Genomic DNA, 27,430 nt, shown 5'->3' on the forward strand with positions numbered 1-27,430 from the left:
CCGGTGACTGTGCAAAAATAAAAGCCAAACTAAAGTCACGTCTGCTTGAATAACTAAATATCTAAACATGCAATTAGGTGTCTTGATTATTGGCCTATTTGAGTTTGACATTAAAAATATAAAATTACATCTCAATATATCTCAATAAAAGAGAGCGAATTCAAATTATATTAATCTAAAATTGTGTTGTGGTTTTATTATCACCTAATTTCCGGTCATGTGTCAGCAAGCTTTATTCAAGTCTTTGGTTTTTATTCTTTAGTTGCAAAGTTGTGCATATATCAGAAAAGTATGAAATTATAATCAATTTTCGTGATATATTTCTTTAACAGTAAAACAAAAATTTTGCACATTTTGTATCAGAATATTTCAAATTTCAAGTTAATTTCTGCCGGATAATCATCGGAAGGTTTTAATGTAACACAGGAGAGGACCTGCTCCATTCATGTAAATTGGAAAATAAAGTTTCACCCTGTCGGGTTAGATTAAAAAAATAAAGGCAAAGAGTATCACTTAAAGTTATATATTAATTTACTAAGTCAATTCAACTTGCCAAAAAATGTATCTTTGTTGATTATAAAATACAGCGACACAAGCACAAAATGAAACTAGAAGTTCGAACGTCGTATTTACGAGGTACAGAGAACGCAACACGAGGTGAAGGGGAACATGGCAGTCGGCGTCAGTGTTCAGCATGGATTGTTTAGCAGAAAAACGTCGCTAATTTACAGTATTCCCAGAAAGATAGCACTAAACGGGGTTTGTTTTCAAAGACTGGCTGAAATACAAAGTGTGAGAGCGTCAACAAACACAGCAGGGGAGAATCAGCACAGTGAGAAATACTGCCTGAACCTGGTCAGGTGGGTCAGTTCTGCTAACAGGCATGATGAATGTCGTTACTAAACACATGCATCAACTGTGTTTACAGCAGTGAACACTTAAAATATCGGAGCTTATTTGTTGTAGATGTTGCAATTAGTTTTAAAAGAAAATGTTGTTTTAATATAGCGGGCTTAATTATGGCATTCTTCATTTAGATTTCTGCTGAATAATAAGACAATGCGCTAATTATGTGCTTGTTGAAGTATTTAGATGTTTTTATCTTCAGTTTGAGGTTGTTTGAATTTGCTCTTGTAATCGGCTTACGTTAATTGACCCAGTGCCCAGTTAAGCTAACAGTCCTGTATTTGAACTGTGGGAGAATACTGGAGTACCCGGAGAGAACCCACGCATGCCCAGGGAGAACATGCTGAAAACCTCCTACAACTTTCTTGCTGCAGGGCAACATTGCTACCAACTGCACAACTGTGAAGCCCTACAGATCATTTTAATAATTTATTAAAATTATTATTATTAATAAATACATGTCCTCATTTTATCATTGTGCAACCACCAATTAATGTACTTTAAGATAATGTGGTTTGTCATTCCTCAGTCCTAAAACTTTCTAAGACTGTATGTAATAAGTTATTTCAAATCTAATAAAGGTTTTTATTGCTAAATTAGTCTTTTAACTGTGTCTTATTTCTCTTCTGGCTCTTTTATAAGATTTTATTTTCACAAATTAAAGTTTGTTTTGCTTGTGTTGTTCTTTTTCTTCCATTTTTTATATGTACCTTTCTACAGTTGAAACTGAATTTGCTTCACACTGACTTTAAAATTCATCCTGAATCTTAAACCTCTTTTTGCTCCTCCTCAGATCCAGAGACTATGAGGGCTTCTTGTCGTGTCTCCTCCTCCCCGAGGAGGCGCGGCGCTCCTCTCTGGCTCTGAGAGCCTTTAATGTGGAGCTGGCACAGGCAGGTATTCCTCCATATAGCTGAATGGGAGGTTATTTATTATATTGATGTCGAAACTGATTGTTAAACTAATGCTAGGTGTACGGAAAAGTACGTAGAAGTGTCTGATACCAGCAGTTCTTTTAAACTAATGTGTTCAGCGACGGACTCTCTGATTTTCCGTCTTCACTAGGTGAAGGACTCCATTTCCCAGAAGACCATTGGTCTGATGCGAATGCAGTTCTGGAAGACGGCCATAGAGGAGATCTACAGAGATGACCCTCCGAACCAGCCAGTCAGTGCTGAGCTGTGGAAGGTAAATGTCATTACAAAGAATTTTGAATTGACACATTTTCAAGCATTTAGGGGTCAATATCTTTATTTTTCTTTTTCTTTGTAGGCCGTGAAGACACATGGTCTTACAAAAAGATGGCTGATGAGAATTGTTACAGAGAGGGTAAGAAAGAAAGTTAAAAGAATAGCATTCAGCATGTCCAGTGGGTATCATTGTGCTAGTTCAGATAGCATTGAGTACTTACTGTCAGTACAGTGAATACAATCTTTTATATATTCCTCTGGGACTTGGAAACTTTGAAGCCAAAGGAAATGCTTCCAAGTTCTGAGACCACAGTTTTATTTTAGATAGAACAACATGAGTGTTCCTAAGGTTACAGTTCTTTTTGTAGACTTTTGTTCATATTTCTTTTTGTTGACACATTTCATATTTTTATGGTTGTTTTCTATGATTCTATTCAATGGCAAAGAGTTTTTCTCTGATTTTTTTAGTTTTTCATTTCAGACAGTTGTTATGATGCAAATCCATGGCTGCTAATTAGCATTTTAAAAGCTCAAATAACCTCTGGGACTTGAACTGCAACTCCAAATTCCAGAGGATGCAGAGCAGAATTTTTTTTTCTCCAAAAGTAATTAAATTATTTGCTTTTTTTGCATTTTTAATGTACTTCTAAAATAGTGTAAAAAGGCTTAAATGATTAAATGAAAAATTAATGTGCCAATTTTTTATCCAGATATTCAGTAACTTGTTATTCAGAGTAATTTGATTACTAAAATAATTACTTACAGTCCTAGTTAATAATTGATCATTCTCACTAATAAATTATGTTTTTATTTCTTGATATTTAAGGTGAAACTCACTGAGTCTTTCTGTTTGAGCAGGAAAAGGATCTGGATGACAGAGCCTACAGGAACCTACAGGAGCTTGAGAAGTATTCAGAGAACACACAGTCTTCACTATTATACCTGCTGCTGGAGTGTTTAGGTACGTATTAATGAGGAAAGGTGCTGAAGATTAGACATGTTGCTGCATTTTTAACATCAACTTTTCTTAGTGCCGCTTTCTCATTGCATTTTTTTTTCTTATACAAGTCTCAAAGGTACTGAAAATAACAAAAAAATTTTTTTTTTTCCTTCAGACAGCAGCATTTGGTTTTGCTCTTCTGACCTTTTCCCCTTTGGTAGAAACATTGCATCTCTTAACTCACCAGTTTTGTTGGCTGTCTTCCTGTTTCCTCATTAGTGAACATAGGAGTGACATCAGGGTGAAGCAGTTTGTCATTCCAGCTACCACTCATGTCTACTCTGGATTTAAAAATAGCAGCAACTCCATTAGTAAGGTCATGATCACCCCACTGTCTGGTCTAAGGATGCACAGGAAAACATTATCGCTGAAACAGCTTCTGTTAATTAAAACACTTGAAAAGTTTGCAAGATTTCTCAGAAAGTAGGATTTTGTTGCTGAGATTTTTTTCTGTTTGCAGGAGTGAAAAATGTCCATGCAGATCATGCAGCAAGTCACATAGGAAAAGCTCAGGGAATCGCCACGTGTCTCAGAGCCACTCCTTACAACAGCAGCCGAAGGAAAGTCTACCTGCCCATGGATATATGCATGCTGGTGAGTTGTCTCTGTTCAGCCTTATGAAAATAATATCTGAGGCTGCTGCAGTTCAGATATTGATCCCAAATCAGTGTCAACACTGTCTGCATGTCTTTTCCAAAATGTCTACTCTGCAGCCTTTTGGCAAACATGAGAATATTGGATTGAAATCATTGTGGAGAGTAATGTCACAAACATTTTCCAACCTTGTCTGGGCTTTCTGCCCGGGTTGAAGACCAACTGCTGCTGCTAGAAGAGCCGACGGGGGGAACCAGGGCTGTTGTTTGAAGCATGCAAGCTCTGCCCTTAAAAAATCCTCTGATGCAAGGATGACGCTTCCGACCCCAGGCTTTCTACCCGCATTCCTTACTGCTTCCAGAAGAGGGAGCTGGAGGTGTGTTTAATCATCCTGCAACACCCAACGAGTACCATCTGCAGCATAGCGTAAAACGAGAACAAATGTAATACTTCTTCATTAAAAGATATGAGTAATATATCCAGGATGCAGGAGGCAGATAAGAGATCGAATATTCCTCTAGTAACACTTGACTAATTAAACATAACAGAGAAAAACAGAGGAGAGACAGACGAGTTGAGGCAGGAATAATAATAATAATAATAATAAATTTTATTTGTAACGCACCTTATATTTCAAAGAAATCTCAAAGTGCTACAGAGACTAAAAAAGATCAATTGTAAAGCTTACAGTAAAACATAAAATAATACATATCACACCAAGTGTACCAAAATAAACATTAAAACTAACAATTTAAAATAAAACTTACAGTTCTAAAAGGCCTGTTTAAAAAGGTGAGTCTTAAGACCTTTTTTGAAGGCCTCCAAACCTTGTGGGGCTCTCAGGGACTCTGGAAGGGCATTCCAGAGCCGCGGAGCTACTGCCTGAAAAGCCCTATCCCCCATAGTGGCTAGTTTGGTCTTAGGTTGATGTAGGCAGTAGAAGGAGGTGGAGGAACGAAGACTTCGAGAGGTAGCATGCGGTGAGAGGAGTTCACTGAGATAAGCAGGAGCAGTTCCATGGATGCATTGATAGGTGAGCAGACAGAGTTTGTAATGTATTCTATGTTTGATCGGTAGCCAATGAACGTGAATGAAGAGCAGAAGTGATATGGTCGTATTTGCGCCTCCTCATCAGGACCCGGGCAGCACAGTTCTGAATGTGCTGGAGCTTTTGCAGGTTTTTACCAGAGGTCCCAACGAGGAGGGCATTACAGTAGTCCAACCGTGAGGAGATAAAGGCATGGATCAACCTCTCAGCATCCGGTTGGGAAAGGGAGGGGCGGAGTCTGGCAATGTTTTTGAGATGGAGGAAGGAGACTTTAGAAAGATGATGGATGTGGGAGTTGAAAGTGAGGTTAGAGTCAAACCTAACTCCAAGGTTTGTGACGGTGGTAGAAAAGGGAATGTTAAGACCAAATATTGAGATACTGCTGAGATTAGAGAAAAAATCAACAGCATGACGAGCCACACTCATTCAAACACATTCATGAAAATGTCCCTATCAGGCTGCTTAAATCAAGAATCTTTTAGTTTTTCTGTTAATTTTGCTTTGACACGTAAAACTGAACGGCGTCATTATTTTATGGAGTTTTACTCCATAAAATTCGTTTACATTGCTGTAAACGAATACCATGTCTTAATATATGAAATCTTTATTTCTAACCTATTTTTATGATTTTAGAAAAGCTGAACTAAAACACCCAAACACTTGTAGCATTTTAATCTGTAGATAAAGTTCTCAGACAGTGTTTGTGGAATTAAAAAAACTTTTTTGCAAGCTGAAGAGGTCAAACTATTAGATTAATGTGTGTTGGACTTCCAGATCGGCCTACACACCACCTCAATCTAAGATCCACTAAAAACACTTTGGAAAAATCATTTAATTAGAGGGAGAATCTTGGTTTTCACTGAATATTTATGTGTCCCATATTCCATCCAGATCATAATTACTCAGCTTGTTTATATGTACAAAGCTCACTTTGTAAAAAACACTTCAGCAAATCTTTTAACTCACCGTTTCTATCTCACAATCCCACCATTCTTGGTTCTGACTCCTCATCCAAAAAGATTTCCTTATAGTAGTTGCAGTCAAAGCTCAGCTATGCAGTTAATCCTATTAGTTGTGCTTTGTTTTTAACTTCCTTCCTCTTGCTATGGTTTCTTGATAATGCTGTCAGCCTGCAGTTGCTGAATAAACTTTAAAAGTGATCCATAAATGGCTCCATCCATTATTTCCCTAAACAGTGCTCTCCTCTGGGTCGCTTTGGGATCATAAAGCTTTGGCACAGTAATCTGATTGCGGTGGCACTTAATTTTTTAGAAAGCTTGAGATATTGCTGTTCAGTGTTAGTCACATACAAATTTTGAGGTTCGTTTGATAATTTAAAGGCTTCTATCTATATGACTGTGCTATAACATCCCAGATTTACATATTATAGTGTGAAGTCAAAAGTTTTTGGTCTAAGAGTGTAAACTAACATTTCCTGAGTTATACTTCAGTCTTTTTAAACACTGATTCATGATCTGTGGGACAGCAGCAGCTTGAGCCAATTTGCTGCTTGGTTTGTCCCTTTCTGACGTGTCTGATGGGAGCTGCAGGTGTGAAATGAGGCACACCAAGTCTCTATAAAAATTTAGCTCTCAGTCGGGGCAACATTGGCCGTATGCCGTCATCCCATTTCATACCTCAGACAATACTGGAGCAAAAAACTCGCTCTCTGGAGAAAACTGATGTATAACATCTCTGGTTTTAAGAGCTCTGTCTTTTATTTTTTATTGCAGATTTTTCTGGAAATGTAGAATTGTATTTCTATATTTCAGATGAATCTAAGCTTTCCCTGCAAGTTGTGTCGGCATTTATTTGTCACTTTCTCTGCTAACTTTTTTGATAATGCACTTTCAATCCACCTTCACTATATTTCTGTTGCTCCATTTACATCTGTTTTATTGAAAAGAAGCAAAAGTGGGACTCAACCATGAGCTTGCACTAGAGCTATTTTATTTAAAGATCAAATATAATTCTGCATTTAATATTTGTCAGAACCAGCAGATGGTTCAAAGCAAGGACAATGGTGCTTTCTAATAGCTTTGCAGTCCCCAAAATGGTTTCTTTCCTTTATTGCTGGTCTGAAACGTTGGTCTTTTATCCTTTCATTTAATATTTTGCTTCTTTTCAATACCCTTCATTACCTGCATCAATTTTTCTCATCATCTCTCAGTAATCTGGAGCTGAGTTTCCTCCTCAGCAAATGTACTGTATGTAAGTGGAGTGGGAGAAATTGTTCTTTGAACGAAAATCGCTCTGCTATTTTGATCCTTTGCTGAATTCAAAGATGAAGTCAAATCCCTTCACTAAGGTGCTGAGAAATGACGAGAATCTGTGTTATTAAACACAATATTGTATTGTCAGTAAATATATTTCTAATGAGCATATCAACATGGAAATGACAACAATCAAGTTCATTAGTTCATAAGTTATGTTACATAATTAGACTCATTGAATAAGCATTGGAAATGTTTCTAAAGCTCATTGCAAGTGGTCCTTTCCTTTTGCTCAGGTCTTCTGATAATTGTTGCTCCTCTGTCAGAAATCACCTGATCAAAAAGGTTAAAATTATATTCTCCAAGATTATGACCCCAATGCTGCTTACTGATAAATAAATGTCTTCAGCCAAAGTATGTTTTCTAACAAAGGTCTTAAGAGAACTATTACCTTTTTACTGAACCTGCTTTCTAAATACTGATAGTTTACAGCTGGTTTCTTAGTTTTCTGCCTTTCTGCTTCTTTGTTTTTGTTCAATTTTTTTTTTTCGCTGCGCCCTTCCACCTCAGCAAATAATTTATGGACTTAGTCATACTGATTTCTTTGCATGTGTATTATTTAGGATTCAATGTCAATGACCCCATTAAAAATAAATTCTCTGAGATAAAATGTTGATGTGTTGAATACTTATTTTCTCCACCGCAGGATTTGACGCTCTTAGTTTCTTCTCGGCATTTTATGTAAAGTGAAAATATATGTATTCAGTAATGTTTCAAACTTGCACTTAAGTTATCAATCTTTATTTTCTTATTCTTTCTTGAAACACAATGTTTGATCGTCTCTGAATTCTCGAGGATGAAATGTTGAAATAGTTAATTTGTCCATTTCAGAGAAATTTCTTTTGGATTTGATGTGTCCAAATGGAAGAAAAGTCTAACAAAGAAGTTCCTAGTAGAATTTAATCTCTTTCAACAATTAAAAGTGAAATATTTTCCTCTTGAAACAAATCTATATTGTATTTTGTGTAAATATTGAATATAAATCATAAATCTTAAGGTGATATCTGATCCAAATACTTTCTTTCTTTCCTCTGCAGCACTCGTATAGAAATTTTCCAGCTAGCTAGAATATATTAAAACATCTTCAAGCACTTTTAAAAAAAAAACATTCGTCCATAGTTTTTTGTATTGTCGTCAGTCAGTGATATACTTTGATGTACGGTGCATTTTCAGACAGACACTTTTATATGTCATCTTTCAGTATTAAGATTCCTCCTACTTTGACGGGACTCTCAGGATGTCTTTCATGTGTTGCTTCTCTGAGTCTTATCTGCAGATTTTTGAAGATTTTGGCTCATGGAGCTGAGTAGATAAAACTGGGAGCAGTTATCACTGCAGGTGTGCTGAGGGTCACGAAACGGTTCCTGTGCTTCTGGCTGCATCATAAAACTGAAAGGACTTTTGATTTATGTCCAAACTTCAAAATATTTGATGGGTTCTTCTCAGAAAATTTAGTTTTTTTTTTCTTAGAACAAAACACTTGACCTGTTAGATTTAACAGGTCAAGTGTGAAATCTAACAGGTGATTTTAACTCACTTTTTTATATCCATAAACAAACATTTTCTCACATTTTGTCTTAACTATTCTGCCACATTTTGCAAATAAATTTGTATTCCTTTTTAAGCAAGAAAATAATTATTCCTGTAGAGAATGCTTGATTATTTATAGCAAAGGACGCATCAGCAGCCAAAAACGTACTTTTAACATTAACATGAGAAAAGTTTAGTCTTTTCTGTTTGACTTAAAATCATTCTCTGTATAGTTGATATGTTTATTTTGTTTCGTTTAAACAATTAATAATGGGACGCATGTGAAGCTAAAACTTCTACTTTGAAGAGTTCTGAGTCAAACATTTTTACAGATAAAAAATTTTTTGTCTGTCTTTCCAAAATCTTTTTTTGCTTAATTCCTTCTTTGATTATATTCTTTTTTCACAAATTGGCCTTTTTTGAGTTTGTATACTCCAGGTAATATTAATTGATTTCTAAATTTGTTGACAACTATTTCAATAATTGATTCATCCAGATTAATCTGATTGATTGTTTCAACCCTGAATATTGACGACACTGTTCTGTGATCTTGAAACAAACGCAGTGGCTTCTGTTCTGTTTGTTTAAATTTTTTTAGCACGGCGCGTCTCAGGAGGATTTCATCCGTGGCAGCCGGGAGAAGAACGTTCGAGATGTCGTGTTCGACATCGCGAGCCAGGCTCACGTGCACCTTGAACATGTATGTAACACAAAAATTATTTTCTAATTGTTTTTGTCTCAACTTTTACACAAATCTACGGTTCTACTATCAAAATAAGACTTTGGAAATTGGCCAAGTTCAGCTGTTCTAATCCAAAACCTTAATTTCTGTTCATCCAGTATTGTAGTGAAGGACATGCGCTTAACTGAACTAAGTCCAGCAAGAAAACAAAAACTTCTTTACAAGCACAAATAGTACGTGACTTTTATAGTTCTTTATAAATATCCAGTATTAAAAAATTATTTATTTTTCGTCCACCATTTCACTTCTATTTTTAGGTTTCTACAAAACCATTGCAAACAAGTAGGTGGATGCATTTTCTTTAATGGAATGTTATATCTTTGGAAAGTGAAAATCCTGATAGTTTCTAAACTAAGAAATAAGAAAAATAGAGCTAAGAAATATTAATGGGTACTTGAAGTACAAAAAAGCCCCTTAAAAACTCCAATAACTATATTAAAAAAACAACTCCTTATTTAATCATTTCAACCAAAGTTATTAAGTCGTTGTGGAAAGTCCAATAAATCTAGAGCCCTGGACTCCAGCTTTCAAAGAGACTCGTTCATTAAAAGCCACTTTAGAAACTGTTAGCAAGGAGGGCTGCCTGACCTGTAGAGGAAAAACCTTCAATTAAGGAGATGTTACTTTGAAAGCTCTGTCTTCTCTGGTTTTATTCACATCTTTGTGATTTTCCTGGTTTATTCACCCAAAATTTCTTTAAAATACCAAGTATTAGCCAGATAGGTTGGTTTGACACTTGATGTTACCATGACACTGTCAAGAATCAGAAATTATGTTTGCATGTTTTAGTAACAGCATCATACTGGGTAATTCAAGAATTATTTGACTCGTACAATGAATGATGTTAAGCTGAACATGAAGTGTATAAAAGTCAAATCAAAAAAGGTTTTGTGAATTATTTAACCTAAATAATTTATACCACACATATGTTTATTATACCACACATATGTTTCTTCCTACTTCAAATGGATCAAATGAATGAAGGGAAAAGGAAGGCCAACTATCATACACAAGAATGGTAAAATAATGACTCTACACCACAAGTTCGGCAAAGATGGACGGTCACAGAAAATGAGTGGTCCGAAATGTCAATGGAAATGTGCAATTAGCCTTTCTGGTGACATTTTATGTCGGAACGGTTTAAATGCTGCAGAAACTCAAGAAGGATTTTCCTTGGGAGGACCTAAATTATTTTCAACCAGAAAAATCTTAATTTGTTTCACCAATAAACTCACCATTGATTGGATGTGAGTTCTTTGCTAAACCTGTTTGTTCAGCTCGTTCACCTCCACTGCACTTTAGTTCTTCTCCACACTTTTTACACCACTTGAACAGCAGGCATAGGTTTGATATTTTAAAATTAACACCACTGGTGACTCATGCTCTGGCATGCTGTGGGTTGCAGCTTGCACCTGCAAAGCTGTGGATGACTCAAAATGTCCTGCAAATATCTGCTGTTTACTATTTTGTTTCCCCTAAGAGTTTGCAGCTAATTGGTTTGGAGATGTATTAGTCTCCACTTGTATACCTTATTGATTTTTGTCTTCATGGAGACTTTTTCATTATGCAACTGTTCAAGCACTAAGTGCTTGAACAGTTTGTTCAAGCACTTTTGTTTCTTCATTGTTCGCACCTATTAGGAAATTCTGCTAGAAGCTAAATCGCATTCAATTACACTCAGAGAGAGCAATTGGGAAGTAGGAATCAAGTGCTATTTTTCATCTGTTTACTGTTTCAATGTTTAGTTTTTGTAAAGTTATAATCAAATTTCTGTTTTAAGCAAACTTCCCAGGAATTCCAGTAAAGTAACATTTCATTAGTGTATAAAAACCAGATGAACCATACCAATTTAAAGACCAAAACACAAACAGTTCTTTGGATGATTATAAATCCATGAAAAGACTATTGAATTAAAGGAATTGACAGCACTGTCCACACCAATGGTCAGCAACATTTACATTTACATCTATACACATTTGTCTATTATAGCAGCAATGCACTGTTTTACTCCAGCAAGCCTGTGTGTGAGATCAGTCTGCAAACACTTCCTTGGCACAGCTTGACAAACACTGTTAGGACCCACAAATTCTTTAAGTTGTGCCAGAACATGTTTGAGCCACAAAAGGCCAAACCTGTATCTGACAGAAGCTCAGGGGATTCGTTGCTAACTTCACAAATTCAGATGTCAGTCTGCACACCCACAGGTTCTTCCTTCCCTGGGAATACAAAGTCATTTCCGTTGAAAGAAAGGGCCTGTTTCACAGTTGATATTGACTGGTGTTAAAAGAAAAACAAAAGGGGATTTAAAAATCAACCTATATCATGTCTGTTAGAAATAATTGAGTGTGTAAGAAGTTAAGGACAAACAAGATGAAATATATACAGTCATTTCTCTAAATTAGGGAATATTCTTCTTTTATTAACTGTTTTTATTATATTCATGTAAGCAATAAAACAGACTAAAACTTACTAAAATGAGACATTTGTACTAAAAAGAATGCGTTCTAATTAATTAACTAATTGACTTAATTAGGGCTGAGCTGGCAGAGTAGCAACCTAATTCTTGCACCCCATGTGGAGCTGATGATGAGATTTTCTTTTGCTTTTTTGCTTCTGTTTGGCAAATAAAGCAAATCCCTAAGTGCTTTGTGACAATTGGTGACCTCTATCCAGAACAATGCTTTTGCTTTCCCTGACTTTTGCCTGATTGATACTTGATCAAACTAGGTCAATTATATCTAAATTAGTTTTACTTCCTGCCATGACAAATGCAAAATCTACCGAAACAATGAGACAGTTGCAAGAAAGCAATAAAAAGTAATTTTTCAGGGTTTGTCAAAACTGAAGTAGGAGATTCAGCAAACATGTGGAAGTGCACAGATGGAAAAAAAAAGAACTTCCTGGCTAACTTGCACCTGAACGGATCGTCCTCGCAGTAAAACATGGAAGCAGGGAAAATATAAATGAATCCTGGAAGAAAATAAGTTGCATAATTTTCCTTCTTCTTCCTGGGGTTTAATTAATGTGAGATTACCACTAAAAATTTTTATTTTAGGCAATGACAGACTTCAAAATAAGAATATTTTATTTTTGAATATAAATTTCAGCAGTGATGTTGAACAAAGCAGCCAAGTAAATTATCTTGTTAGAATTTAACCGAAAAAAAAAGTATTTAGGGGAAACTAAATGCGCTAAACATTTTAGCTCCAGTATTACTGAAATACTGGAGCCCACTGATTTTACATTTAATTTATCATTCTCACTCTGTCTTTCTTACTGGTCCTTTTTATGCAACTTTTTTTTTTACCAACGCGTCACTAATGGTGATGAGGTATGCTGTGTGTCAAGCTGACAGTTTTGGCATTTAAGTACTATTATGTTTATCACACTGTTGTATTTAGGTATTTAGGCTAGATGATGTTTTTAGTTAAAGTATCCTAAAAAGATAATTTAGCTGTTGTTTGACAAACTGCCTGTTGCAGGTAGAGAAAACACTGGTTTATTCATGGCTTTTCCATTTGTGTGTCTAAGTGATCCAAAGGTTGACTGCCTGAGCAAAAACAGAATCCTCTCAAAATAACCGGGTGCAAAACTAGATGGGAAACGCTTTCAAAAGCTTAGAGAAATAGGATCGTAGAGCCCTTCAGATATTATTAGAAAGTCTGACTCAGGCCGTTTTATTGCTCAAGTATCACAACTGCACGTATGTAGCAGCAAATTCATATAGTCTTTTATTAGAAATGTTAAGAATTTTTCTTTTTCAACTCTTTTAATGCTCATGGCAGCAAATACAAAGTCAGTATTTGACCATAAGTTGCAGCTTATATTTCTGTGATTTGCCAATCTTTTTGAAACTTAGTTACACAGGAAAGATATTTGTTTTTTATTTAAGTTTGTTCTGCCTTTTTCTGCTTCAGGCTCGATCGTTTAGCCAGAATGTTCCAGCAGCAGCAACCCCGGCCTTCCTTCCCACTGTAAGTTATGATTTCCTTCTGCTGTTCATCAAGATCTCATTTACATTTTAAAATCCTTTTTTTCTCATATCACTGATGTTTGCTTCAGTAATCACCCTGAAAGTCAGACTGCAGACCTTGTTTGTGCAGACAACCAGATTTGTTAAGGCATTGAAAATAATCCAATTTAATCAGTTTTTTTTTCTTTTGTCTGTGGAGCTGAAACCAAAAATATTTGTACATTCCTTAAAAATATGTTTTTATGCAGTCTGAGAAAAAGCAGCCTAAACATTTTCTTTTTCAGTCAGTTAGGTTTACAAAAATACTCTCTCATTGCTAATATTCAGGGCACAAAGGGAGGTAAATGATTTTAAGATTATTACTTTTAGTTGAAGAAGGTTACATGTACTAGGAGTACCATGCCTATAAACACCCTAAGGAGGCCAATCAGTGCCTTCAAAATCACTTTGTAGCCCTCGGCATTGATCCGATAAGAAAAACTGGGTCAATATTAACAACCAATTTTTATCTTAATCTTGTTCCTGTTTGTGTTTCATGCTTTTACATCGTGTCATAAAAGTGGGCAAATGTGTAATTTATATATTGGTATAAATATCTGCAATATGTCAGAGAGGTTTAATTTAATAAATGAAGAGTTCACTTCAACCGAACCGAGATTTACGTTTTTCGGCAAACCAGGCGACAACTCCCTGAACGAATCGGACTTTCAATACAAACGAATCAGAGTTTGATTAAAGCAGACCAAACAAGGCTGGTGTGAATTTTTTCTAAATGTAACTCAGAGGCTGTTTTATGCTGGTGAATAAAACATTTCTATGGAGTCCATAATGATGACCCATCACCAACCGAGCAGAAATGACTTTGTAGGGGACCTTCTCCAAGCAGCAAAAAGGCCCCTTCATGCATGTGTGGGAGTGTTGCTGTCTATTTGTGTTCATGACAGCAAACCACAGGGAAAGCAGGCACAGTCTGCATTGCTTTCTTCTTGTCCTGAAAATTAGATTCAGATAAACTGCAGGTTTGGATCATTGTGGCAGAATGAACAAAAAAAAAAGAGGAGCACCAGTAAAGGCTAGCTGACATGAATCACACCGACTCATTTCAAAACAACATGAAGAATGACAGCAACAGACCTGAGGGTACATATCGAAGACTTAAAGAAAACTGTTTAAAAAGATGTTACGATCGGCAGATTCTTTTTGATTTAAGCAATTCTTTAAAGAACTCAGCAGATTTTTCCAAATAAAATATTCTCATCTTCTGTAATGACGCAGAAAAGCCTCCTCAAACAGTGTGTAGGTGGAATCTTGTGTCCATGTGCCCAAACAGAAAAAAAAACCTTTTGAAAACACATTTCCAGCCTCTGTATCACCACCAAATTGTTCAGAGAGACACGGGGGATGGAGGAACAGACACCTCAGAGAGCTTTGCAGGCAGAATAAAGAATGTCCGTAACGTATTTCTGCAGCACTCGCTGTTTGCTGGGGAGCTAAATGGCAGGTGTGCATAATGTTGGCGAGAAGGATGAAGGGGAGAAAAGCAACAAGCTTCATCCTGTGGTTCTTGGGTTGAAGAAACAAAAAGATGGTAAAATTTCAGCTTTGAAATAGATTCCTATTTTTAAGATGGAACCAAAATCTGTCATAAGATTGACATATTTTTGTTTTGCCTTTTTAACATTTGAAGTCCAAATACTCACATTTCAAATAAAATGTGATGCCCCTCCAGGATGATAACTAATCTCATGTTGTTACAGGAAAATGCATGTGGTCCATTTTCTTCAATCTTTTATCATTAAACTATCATCACTTCTGAGCAGGAAGTGAACAGAATTGACATTCTACGGCCTGCGGGAAAAGCTTTTCACTAAAAAATGTTTTTTTATTTTCCTGCTTTATTCATTCCTTTCATCATTTTAAGACCCCTAAACCCTGATGCAGAAAAAAACAGTTTAGAAATACGCTGCAATCACAGTTTGTCTGCAGGGGTCACCTTAACGAGTGGCTCTTTTCTGGTTTCTTCCTCCTATGCTTTTACATGATGATGTATGCAGTAACTGCTCAGTTGCCCTTTGATGGAAATCCGTTAAAGCTCTTCACAGAGAGGCTGTAGTTTTCATTCTTGGTAAATCCTGGCTGTTTTATTTCCTTTTTTCAATGGGGCTCTTCTAGAGCAACAACCGAGAGTTTCAGTTTTTTAGAGCGTTTATGATCTTCAGTTTAAAGGAATCCATGACTAGTTGAACCTGTCAGTCTACATATGTTGTAATTTTTCTATTAACCCCAAAAATTGTAGTTTGTGATATGTCAAAACTCTATTTTTATAAAATTGCATTGACATTTTTTCACCTGCTCAATGCATGCTGGGCCAATGACGCATTGAGCTAACAGGACATCTAAACAAACAAATGTTGAAAGAGATGTGGAAGCATAATTTAGTCTTTGTAATAAACTCATTCTAATATATTGAAATGTTTGGTCCCAATGCTAGTAATAAATGTTTTAAATTAGAAATTGTAGCTTTATACAGCATATGCTCTCTATTTTGGTTAGCATTTCCAATTAGCAGCAGCACCAATACCATTTTTTTGGGCCAAATCTCTTCTATTCAGCCATTTAGTCCTTCTCATTTTTTCATAAATTTCTGTTCTGGCTGGTCTGAGCTACCGCTACACTTAGCCTAAGTCATCTACCCCTGATGCATTGCAGTGTAAGCAACATGGTGATATAAATATGACAATATTTTATTTCATTTTGTAGAAACTAAACAGCCAACAGTAATTGTACTGCTTTGTTTTTACTTTGAAAGTACAGTTTTACAAATATATATTTTTTAAACTTAGACCTAAGAGCAGAAAAAGTTCAGAATGTTTCAGAAACTGTCATCTTTGAGGATGTGAGGCATGAATTCAGGGCACAAACTGAACCAGCTTGTGCTTGTTTTGCTCTGTGCTCCAGGTCGTGTTAGAGGACTATCTGCAGAGAGTCAGGAAAGCTGATTTTGATGTTTTCCACAAGAGCCTGCTGAACAGAAACCCTCTGCTGCCCTTCCAGCTGTACCTCCGTTCCTGGAAGAAGACTTACTGATTCCAGCTCCCACCTCTCCCAATTCAACCAGTTTGACTCTAACTGTGGGACTGGCAAGCAGAGACTTTATTTACTGAGATTCTGCTCTCAGAATGCTACACAGCATGTTAATAAAGACACTCAGACTTTGTGAAATATGAGCACTGGCACTGACATCCTCACGCTCAGAGAAACTACAAATCCCAGCTGGCTGGTTTTCACTCCCATCAGCTTTGTATCTGGAGTTTTTTTTCTTAGAAAACAGATGGAGGAAAGATTCAGAGCTCCAACAGACACACGCTGGGCTTTAGAGAGCAAATGCTGCAGTAATTAATTGCTTTTTATTCTCAACTGCCCTCTATGTGACCTGATAGTCCATCATCTCTATTGATTTAAAATTTTAAGATTTGATTGGATTTATATTCCTGGAAAATTGGCGCCACTTACAGTTTATCTTGTTAACTATTGATCCAAAGAAACCCAACAATATGGATTTATTTTACTTTCACATATCAAAGAAATTATTTATTTATGTAGCAACCTGGAGAAAAATTAGCAGTTTTAGTTAAAACCACTGGTTTTTATTAAAAACCAATGGTTTGATGTTTTTTCCAGCTGTCAAGCGTTTCATCTCAGTCTCATTATTTTTCTTAAAATTAATAATTTCTTCCAGTTCTCAACAAATTATGAGAAAAAGTTACTAAAAATGTTAATTGTAAAGTTTTGAAATTTGGGTTGTTTTTGATCTTCTGATAAAGATTGTTTATCTGTTGTTGCAATACTCAGAGCATAAAAAATAAGAGCCTCTTTTCCTTTTGGGAAAACTAGTAAACATCTGTTTCCCTACATCCTTAACAGACTGCAGCTTTTACATGAGACGCTGCTCCTAATCTAATCATACTCCTCAGTCTTAAAACTTGTTAGTTTTCACCATCATGAAGAGTTTTTCTAACTGTAAATCACTCCCTAACATATTTAAGATGAATCTCTGCAAATCCTTCCAGGCTGCAATTGCAAAAGACAAAATAACCCAAATGCTCTGATGCCATTTTCCTCCCAGATTTTGAAGATCCTGCACAAAGGAGCAACACTCAATCGAGAGAACAGAATCTCAGGATAATAAGGAAAATTATGAGGGCAGGGAGCATCAAATACAAACCATTTTATCAATGAACAATACAAATTACCGCAGTGGAGAGCAGTCTGCGGTGGCCAACTGCACAAACACACTCAGACTTGTCTCACTGTGTTTTGCTGTTACAATCAGATAAATTGTGGGTTCTGCAGATGCTGTCAACCCAGAGGTGCTGTAACTAGAAATAGAAAAAACAACTAGTTTATTACTTTCAACCTGACAAAACCGTAAAGGAAATGAAATCACTTCTTTTCTGTCTGTATGATTAAAAATCAGCAGTATATTTGAATAAATTATTGATTAAAGCTCTGATTTATTAGATTGTTTTTAAAGTCTTATTTTTAATCTTTCAGTTTACAGACTTCTGCCCTTAATATAACATAAATTGTTACATTGAGTATCATAACATTCCTATCTGTTTTATGGGGATGTTGTCTGATAGAAAGTTACGTACAACTGTGAAGTAGAAGGAAAAAACTTGTTTTTCAAAAAAACTTTGCAATTAAACATCTGAAAAGTGTGGGATATATAGTGATATTCCACCACTTTTACTCCGATATCCTTAAAGGAAAGTTACCTGTGTGATTCAGGTGCACTGATGCAGAGACACATCTAAAAGTTGAAGGAGGGTTGCAGTTTCAAAGTTTGAGAGCAAAACATTTTCATGTTTTACCATGTCCCAGTCAAATAACAGATCCAGGACATCCATTTTAAAGTCTGTGGGAAAATTGAAGGTGATGTTTATCCAAATTTCTTTATCTAATCTGACTTGGTTTTAGTTGTTTTGCAAAGCTGGATAGATATACTAATAAATACAAGTCAGATAACTAGCCAGCTAAGTAAATCTTAGTTTATTTAGCTAACTAGAATTAGCTAACTAATATTTATCTTCATACTAAACATTTAGCTTGCTAACTAAGCCTTTTATTTATAAATGCAACTTCTATAAATGACTAAAGAACATAATAAAAATATGATTTTGAAAAATTAACCTCAATGTTTTTTTTCTCTAATGATCGACTGTCATCTGGTAAACGACACTTTTAATGCAAAGTTGCATTAAAAGAGTCATTATTTACTAAATGACACTTCATGACAGCAGTGATAGACATTCACAAAGACTCCATCTTCATGACAGATGTTATGTCATGTTTATGACACGTCGTGTCAGTCTTCGGCACACCCTGTCAATAAAGTGTTACAGTTTTTATAAACAACTTCCCATGGTGACAGAGGTTTCATGGAGTTTCATATATTTGTATGAGATTTTCACTGAACAATCATTGATATGCTGGAGAAGAAAAGTCAAAAGTCACCTGCAGAAGACCCAAGAAAGGTGCAACCCATCATCCTCTATAGTCATCAGAACTTCATTCTACCTGAAGTATCCAGAAGTACGAGATAGTTGGTGCTTAGGAGCAGAACCAAAGTAGGAAAGACCTAACGACTGATGGGGAGCTGTTAGCAAGATGAGATAGTTGGACTGTTTCAGATTGAAGATGGACTTCAGATACACTTCTACACCTACTGCCGGTTTTTAAAGGACTTTTTCTTCAAGCAGTGGTGCAGAAATGGAAGGTAGCATAAAAGAAGATCAGATTTTCAATGCAGGACAATTTACTGAAATGCTCTGCACTGATTAAAAGCTCTTTACTTACCTGACTCAAGCCTTTGGAAAGCTGATCCTAAAATTGGCATTGATGAATGAAAGCTACAAAAGGAAGGGTGGTTGTTTTGCATATTGGATCTTGTTGATGTTTTAGTGTTTATTTGTTGTGTCATGTCAGTTCCCATCACTTCTGATCTGGTTAATCTCCCTGATATTTTGAACGTCACTCTGTAACGACAGTGTACATGTCTCAGAGGTAACCAGGTTCTAGAATAAGTTTGGATGCTCAGTCCTTGCCGTCATTCTTGCATTATGTGACAACTCATTTGAATATAAATGCAAGACTGCTGTTAAGCTAAGCAAGGCAATTTCGTTCCAGTAAAAATTGTTTTGCTCTTTGTGCTTGTGCCTTACATAATTCATGCAGCATAAATTATGGTCTAAAATGCACCTTGAAGCATCCATTGAACCGCTGAGGGCCACTGAAAATTGCAGCGATCTTGATTATAATTTTAATATTTAAACAGTTTCACTAATGACTGACTGCCTGGATTTTGATGCTAAAGTTTCCAGGAATGAGCAGGCTAAAAGATTTTAAAGATTTTAAATCAAAATGCAAGCTTTTTTTGTTTTCTTTTGCAAAGATTGGTTTATACACACAATTCTGCACAGGTCATTATGTGCCATTAAGAGCCTGCTAAATTACAATTTAGCCTCACTATGCATATGTATATGTAATCTCCGGTAAACCATTTTATATCTGAACTGTGGTGAACTGCAATCTGATTCAAACATCCATCTAGTTCCAACTTCCAATCTAAACAAATTAGATGTTAAAAAATGAGCTTTTCCACACAAGAACTAATCAGTTTAGAATCACTCAGCCACAGCAAGAGAGCAACTTTGTTCCCATGCATGTTTTTTCCCTGTCATGTGTTATTTTATCCCTCTAAAGTCCATATTTATTACATTGCAGTAAAAGTATTCGTAATAAGTAATTTAGATCTGTTTTCCATGTCCAGTGGTGGGAATCTGTTTTTTTATATCCTTCCTCCTTTATACTTATCATTATCTTAAATTATAAAAATAGAAATAAAAAGCTGCTTCTTTAACAATGACAAATTTTCCAAAGTGGATATTTGTGTAAAAAGTAGTCTTTATTCAAAAATGCATGTAATATTAGTATATATATTTTTTTTGCAACTCTGTAGAAACTTCTGGGGGTAAATAAAGGGAATTATTATTTGGAAGACAGATAATAATATCCTGCCTTTTTTGAAGGATGTGCCTGGATTTTAGTTGTGAGCAAAAAACAATTGCTGTAAAAAATGGAAATGGTACAACAGCCCTTCACAATCCCCTGGGGAATGGTGTGTGTGGAAAGCCAGTGATAAACCTCTGAAGGCTCAAAACAATTAAATGCATTATTTAACAAGGTTCTAGAAATGAACATTAGAAACATTCTTTCACTTTAAAGGGGCCCCTGTCTTTATTGATGAATGCCCTAACTGAACACGCGAAAACAATAGAAAGATTATTGACTCAGTTTTATACCAGTTTTGTATTAAAGCTTCGAAGCATTAAAGAGACATCAGACCAAGTAGATTGATAAACCTCTCTGACCAGATGCCCCAGAACTGGAGGGCATTCAGACTTGTTATGCTTCCTTATTAATAAAATCAACACACATTCCCTTCAGCTTTATATGAGTATTGATTGACTGTGGGCTGTGAATGCCATTTTTAAGATAGGAAGAAATGTTGATTATTTAGCAGACAAGAGCCAATATTAATATACTTTTATGCTGCTGGCATTTTGCAGAAGATTAAATTGTCACTTTTCTCTTTACTTGATTTGCCTGTTATAAGTGCCTCAAACTGAGACAGATTGGATATTTGTGAGTTACTAACATTATGTTCTTTGTTTTCAACAGAACAGTGGGATGTCCATAGCTTCACTACCTGCTCTGAAATTCAGCAAACTCCTGAAATAATCAATATTTTATTACAAAGAAGTGAATAAGGTAACAGTTACAGTCAAAAGTTAAGATAGATGTTTTCATAATAGGGTGCTTATACATGGTATAAGTACAACTCCAATTGTACTTATAACAGTGTTTTAGTGCTTTTACAAATCATTAATGATAAAAAAAAAATACAAAAAGGGCAAAACACACGCACGCACGCACACACACCCACACACACACACCCCCACACACACCCACACACACACACACACACACACACACACACACACACACACACACACACACACACACACACACACACACACACACACAAACAAAACCAGGTTGCAACCCAAGGTGCAGCTGAAAAACAGAAGATGGTGCGCTGTAAATTATCTTCCTGTGTAAAATAAGAACTGAGAGATATTTATAAAGAAAATAAAAATAAACACAATGGTATTCACTAAAGAGCTATTAATTGAAGAAGTAGTTAAAATGCCTAAGTACACTTGAAATGATACAAAACTCACTCAAGTAATTTTTCAACAAAAAATAATAGCTTGTCTTAAGTCAATTATTCCTTAATATTGATGAAAAAGTGCAAGTCCATTGGTAGATTATTTCACTTATAGCAGGGTTAAAATGTCTTGTTATAAATGAAGAAATCTGCTAGTGGAACTTGTACTTTTTCATATCAATAGGAGAAAATATTGACTTAAAACAAACTCCTGTTTGTTGCTGAAAAGTTACTTGTAAGTTAATTTAAATTTTTTTTCAAGTGTAATAAGGTATTTGCACTGGAAACTAAAAATACTTTTGTGTTTTTGCAGTGCACTCCTTCAGAATATGGAGGGAAAAACCTGGCTGTGTTCAATGGAAATCCAGATGCAATAAATTATGTATAGGTTTTAAATCTCCATAATATGTTTATTCAGAAGTCCATTTCATTCTTTATTGGTGAGCACAGGGTCATGCACCCCTCTCTTTATTCTGACATGGCAGGTGCCTGGTTAGGCTTTAATTAAGCTCCATCCCTGTGCCTTAAGCTGTCACCGTTGGCACTGAGACCTGTAATTACCAGCTGCGACCCAGGGTGCCGCGCTGTTTACACCAGGAGACCCAACAGCTTTATGCTGCTAAGATACGTGAAGGAATTAATTAGACCCTGTCTGCCCTGTCCTGAGTCATTAAAGTCAGTGGAAGAGACATTCATTCACCTTCACTTCTGCAAAGTCACTGAAGTGCTGCCCTGACATCAAAGCTGCGTTTAGGAAAGATTTGGCGTTTGATGGTCAAAGACCTTCAGGGCAAACTAAATAGCGAACTGCTGGACTGATTTAGAGAACCTTTTCTGAACACCACATTTTAAAATCAAAGTGGATTTATAAATTTGAGAACAGATAAGAGATGTGGATACATTAATTATTCTGCGCATTTATAACCAAGTCTTAAAGCATATTGCAGCAGAATCTCAATAGGAATCATGTAAATGTGGTTTATCTAAAAAATCTAAAGTGAATCTAATGCACCATGGGACACAAGCCCAACCAACAAAAGGTAAACAAATTATCTTGGTGAAACATGAGGTTTCCCTCATAATTATACTTTTCAAACAAATAAATTAAATGAGAAGAGTTATTCAGAGACAACTTGTTGGGACGTCAAATGCTTTCTAAGTGCTATAATAAACAGTGAAGTAGCCAATTAGTGTAGTTTAGCTACAAATATAAACCTCAAACCATGTTTTATGATGAAGCGCTAACACTCTTTACATCAACAGGGTGCCTTATTTATCAGGTAACAGGCAATAGAAAACAAATCTGGACTGATTTGTTTTCAGATTTTCTTCTGCCTGGCAGGAACAACATGTCATCCATGACAAAATCTTTTTTTTTTTTTTTTGGTTTGTTTTAGGTTATATCTTTTTTTTTTGTTTTTTTTTCAAAACAATGCAAAAGGGGGCAACTATAAACTGGCAGAGGACCAATTACAAATCAATTAAATTTTAAAATACTTCATCCCAAAGTGAAAATCTCTGGGATTTGGGGTCATAGTTCAGGTATCATTTGAGCTTTTAAGATATTATTCAGCTGCTCCCAAAAAAAAAAAAAAAACCACATTGTCACCATAGTAAGGCATCTTAGCAACTGTCCCAAAGTGAAACAGTAAGAATGAAAATCCTTCTATATGAGCAGCATTCAAAATCAGAACGAATATTTTTCCAGACATGCAATGATTCAAACAATAAAAAAATTCATTTACATCTACAAGAAGAACAAATAAGAACTGCAAAAGGTCCAAGTCTAGAGTTATCACTTGGTGACCCATTTAACATCCTAATTATCTACAAACTTTTACCAACTTTTGAAAAAAAACAAACAAAAGACCAACTTTGTTAAAACTGAATTAACTGAGACTGAGATTTTACAAGACACTCTGAAAGTTAATCCACTTTGATCCCAATTAGTGCTTAGATTAAAAAAAAAATCTACATTATAACAAGCAAGATATAATTATCATCTGTTTGCTGCTTCCACACAGGAAATTTTCTGCGTGAGGTGGAGTGAAGATAACATAAGGTCAAAATGAAAAAGCTCTGTGCAGATGCTGACTCTTTCACATTAAATCCTCACATGGCTTTCAGATGATGCTCATTTTAAATGAGGCCATAATATCGAACATACAATGAATGTACATGGGGTGATTTTCTTTAAATGCAACAGACACATGCAGCATCGTTGGTGTGAAGCCAGCCTAAGACTCTAGTTGCTGTGAGGACAGTGTATCAGAGGGGATTAGCTCTTTCTGTAGCTTAACTCAACCTGACAGTTTTTCTGCCCAAAGACAAAGTTTGTGGAACTGATTTTCCAATCTGCAGACTCAGGGAGAACGCTTCTTGTCACAGCAAGCCAAAAAAAACATCACTGGGAGCATTAAGAAAAGCAATTTTCTAACGTCAGCTTCAATAAATTTGCTAAACAAAAACAGTCCTCAGAGATTTTACTTCAGGAAAGAGCTTTGGCTCTTTTATAAAACATAGATTAATTTACCTTGGGTGTCACTGCATCTCAAAAAGGCAAATGAGCTTAAATGATGGAGAAACTAAATAATGGGGCAATGGAAAGAGGGGACAAATTAACAAATGAATGACTGGGATTTTGGCCTAAACAAATTAAATGGAATATTTGCAAATGGGTCGGGGAAACAGAAAACTTGACATCTACAGAAAAAGATTTTGTTATTGTATTATGATTACAAAGCCTAAACGAAAAAGTTTCTCTTGGATGTTTCATCATTTAAATGCTTAAGTAAAGCCTTATTAGTAAAATTTAACTCTTTGGACAAAAATTAGCAAAATAAATAAATAAATCAAAAATTAAGTGAAAGCAAATTTTTGTCATTGGTACCAAAACTGGACTTTGGAACCAGTCCCTCCATGATCCTGCCCAGATAAGTGTGTGTATGTAACTGATGAAAAATAGATAATGTGAACTAAATACATATATACATGGTAAAGTAAATGCATAAATATTCAAACTCTTCAGGTCAGTATTTATTAGATGCATCTTTGTTACATCTGGATGCTGCAATTGTTTCTCCATTCTTTGCTATAAAGCTTCCACCTCTGCCAGGGTGATTAGGATCAGATGTAAGCAGCACATTTCAAGTTCAATAATTCTCAAGAGGGCTGGAATATGGGCTTTAATTAGGCCACTCTTACTAATATAATACAGCTCCTATTGTATTATTTTGGTTGCTGCTTTGCAGGAAAATAAAACTCTTTCTAGATTGTTGTTCTCTGACAGATTGAGTCAGATTAGCTTTCAGGGTTGATTGTATTTTTCAGTTTCCAGGGCTGGCTGCATTGCCAGCATGATGCTGCCACCACTGTGCTTCACACTGGTGATGATTCACTTGCCGTTAATGTACATTGTGTGGTGTTTACTAAACACAATATGTAGGAGAGCCTCATTTTTGCCTTATCAGATCAAAAAGTCTTCTTCTTGAAGTCTCCCAAACAAATTTTCATAAGTTTTGTTTTGGATTTTTTGCCCTGCTGATCTGTTTGTTGATCTTAAAACCTGAATCCAAGTTTGCATAAATATTTGTTCCTTACCCATGTGCCTGAAACATTAGATTCAATTTTATTTTCGTCATGTGTCATGATAAATTAGATAAATTAGAAAAAGGTCCAAAGTTTATGTGTAATTTAAATTGATTGCACACCATTTTCTGAAAAACACCATATTTCTTTTTGCTTCTGTTTCTGGATAAGTGGATTCTCAGAAATGATGTCAAGTTGTGTCTCCTGATTGAACCTAGTTAGGAAATCTATAAGTTGGAAGATGTTATTAAAGTGTTACTTAAAAGAGACTTATAATGACATTGTCTCACTGTAAACCATGGGCATAAAGTACAACAAATTGTTTGCATCATTCTTGTCAAAGTGGGTATAAAAGTCTTCTTTGTCAGTATAAATTGATGCACACCCTGTGAATATACCTACGGGATACAGAATTATCAAAAGAAAAACTTATCTAATAAAATGAAGAGACAAAATGGTGAATAAAAAAATATACATTAATTTATATTCTTTTATTCTGTATTTAGTTACAGAGTTCCAAATAGAAGCAAATTGTAGTAAAATTTAAATATAAATGAGAAAATTTAAGTGCAGAGTAATTAGTGTTATGGAATATTTTGGAGTCAATTGGCATAATTATGCAGAGCAAAATCTAACAATTTATTTCATCTAGAGTTTGAAAGCTTTATTTCTAATAAGTGGTCACTAAGGCTTTTATGTAATTGAGATTCATTTTGCAATACATTGTGAGCATTTACAAAAATGAGAGCATTTTAATGAAAAATACATAATTATTCAGAGTTGTTCTCTGAAGCTTTTAAGATTTTATTTTACTTATACAGAAGTTATTGAAAAATACATACAAAATACATAACAAGGAATGGTCAACTGATAATATTAGAGATCTTCTGAGAGATCCTGAGTTAAATAGAAATGAATCAACAAAATGGTTGACAGGTTTGTCAGATGCTGTTCAAATACTTTTATTGTTTAAAAATAAAACTTTATTCCGACAAAACTGTTTGGGTTTTCAGTGCAGTATGTCATGTTGTATGAAAAAAAAAATTAAACAGATGAAAACTTGAGAGGGGTTTGGGTTATTAAGAACTAAAAGATGTGCTATGATGTCATATAAGACAGAGTAGTAATGTGATGAAGCACTGTAAAAATATTTTCTTCAGCAGCTGTGTCACCATTTATTTTGGTGTTTTGAAGGAAAATAAACATGTTACTTGTGTCTGAACACGAGGAAAAGGAGGGGACACTTAAAGGATGTATTACTGTCATGAATGTATATCACATTTGATGTGATTCCACTTAGAATAGTGCAAGTCTATTGGGAATAAAGGTGTGAAATTCAATGCATCATTTTGTGACTTTTGTTGCTCCATCTTGTTTTACTATTCTTATTTATATTTAGTGAAGTGACACTATGGGTGTGAAAACTAACCTGTTCAGGATACCGAATAAAAAGCAATAGTGAAAATACTTGACAGTAAAATAATAACTTTTCTATCTTGAGTACAGATATGAAAAATATTGAAGATTTGTATTAAATTAATAAGTGTGATAAATGAAAGCTAAAAAAAAAGATAACTGTAAAACAGAAGTACCCTTTAAACACATCAATTGAATTTTTTCTTTTAGCATTGGAAGGTTATAATAAGAAAAAGAAACAGTGTCTCCAAGTTAAACTTTTTTTAAAATCAACTTGGAGATTCAAGGTCTGGGAAACTAAAAGTACTTGCAGTCACTGCCTCATTAAACATGACCCTGGTGTGTTTTTGTGCTGGATGTATAGAGCATTCCTGCCGTTAGCAAATGTCAGCACTAACACCTGAAATGACTGAAAAGAGCCGAACATTTGAGGAGCCAGGTCCCTCGTTTGCCTTCATCCCACTCATGAGTCACCACCTTCAGCATCCCGTGTTGCTCCTCTGCAGACCCATGATGTTGTGGTTGATGACAATGACAGCATGCATTAGTAAACATTAAAGACCTATTGGTCACTAATGACTGACACCGCTGCACAAAGGAGCCCGTGTTTGGCCCTAACGAAAGCTTTTACAATGCATACGTGGGAAGCAAACATATTCTGAAATGACAAACACCTCAGGGTTGTGGAGGTGAACAAAAGACCGTTCTGAGAATTTGCTCAATGGGTTTTATTAGAAAAACTGCATATTTTGATCATAAAACAGTGTCCCCCCCTTGACCTTAAGTCAGACACTAACAAACTTATCATAGCAGGCAAAATCAGGGAAGTCAAATGTTAACAGTTCACTGAGTGGATTAGAATTATTTTGAAAGGTTT

The 27,430-nt window shown here is 35.4% G+C and overlaps 1 protein-coding gene across 2 annotated transcripts; it reads left to right on the plus strand.

Moving 5' to 3' along the window:
- Positions 1–663: 663 nt before the first annotated feature.
- On the plus strand, positions 664–18,448 carry ndufaf6 (NADH:ubiquinone oxidoreductase complex assembly factor 6). 2 transcript variants are annotated; one of them, XM_055047349.1, is made up of 9 exons: positions 664–860; positions 1,700–1,799; positions 1,972–2,094; positions 2,179–2,235; positions 2,955–3,057; positions 3,557–3,690; positions 9,140–9,241; positions 13,201–13,257; positions 16,215–18,448. In XM_055047349.1, exons 1-9 carry the CDS (start codon positions 670–672, stop codon positions 16,341–16,343), a joined length of 996 nt encoding a protein of 331 aa, XP_054903324.1. In that variant the 5' UTR covers positions 664–669; the 3' UTR covers positions 16,344–18,448. The 2 variants fall into 2 exon arrangements, with proteins under 2 accessions (XP_054903324.1, XP_054903325.1); XM_055047350.1 differs by having other exon boundaries at positions 752–860; positions 1,700–1,803.
- The last annotated feature ends 8,982 nt before the right edge of the window (positions 18,449–27,430 follow it).

The sequence above is a fragment of the Poeciliopsis prolifica genome, unplaced genomic scaffold, assembly GCF_027474105.1.
Source record: "Poeciliopsis prolifica strain line A6 unplaced genomic scaffold, Auburn_PproV2 SCAFFOLD025, whole genome shotgun sequence".
In the NCBI taxonomy this organism is placed as follows: Eukaryota; Metazoa; Chordata; class Actinopteri; order Cyprinodontiformes; family Poeciliidae; genus Poeciliopsis; species Poeciliopsis prolifica.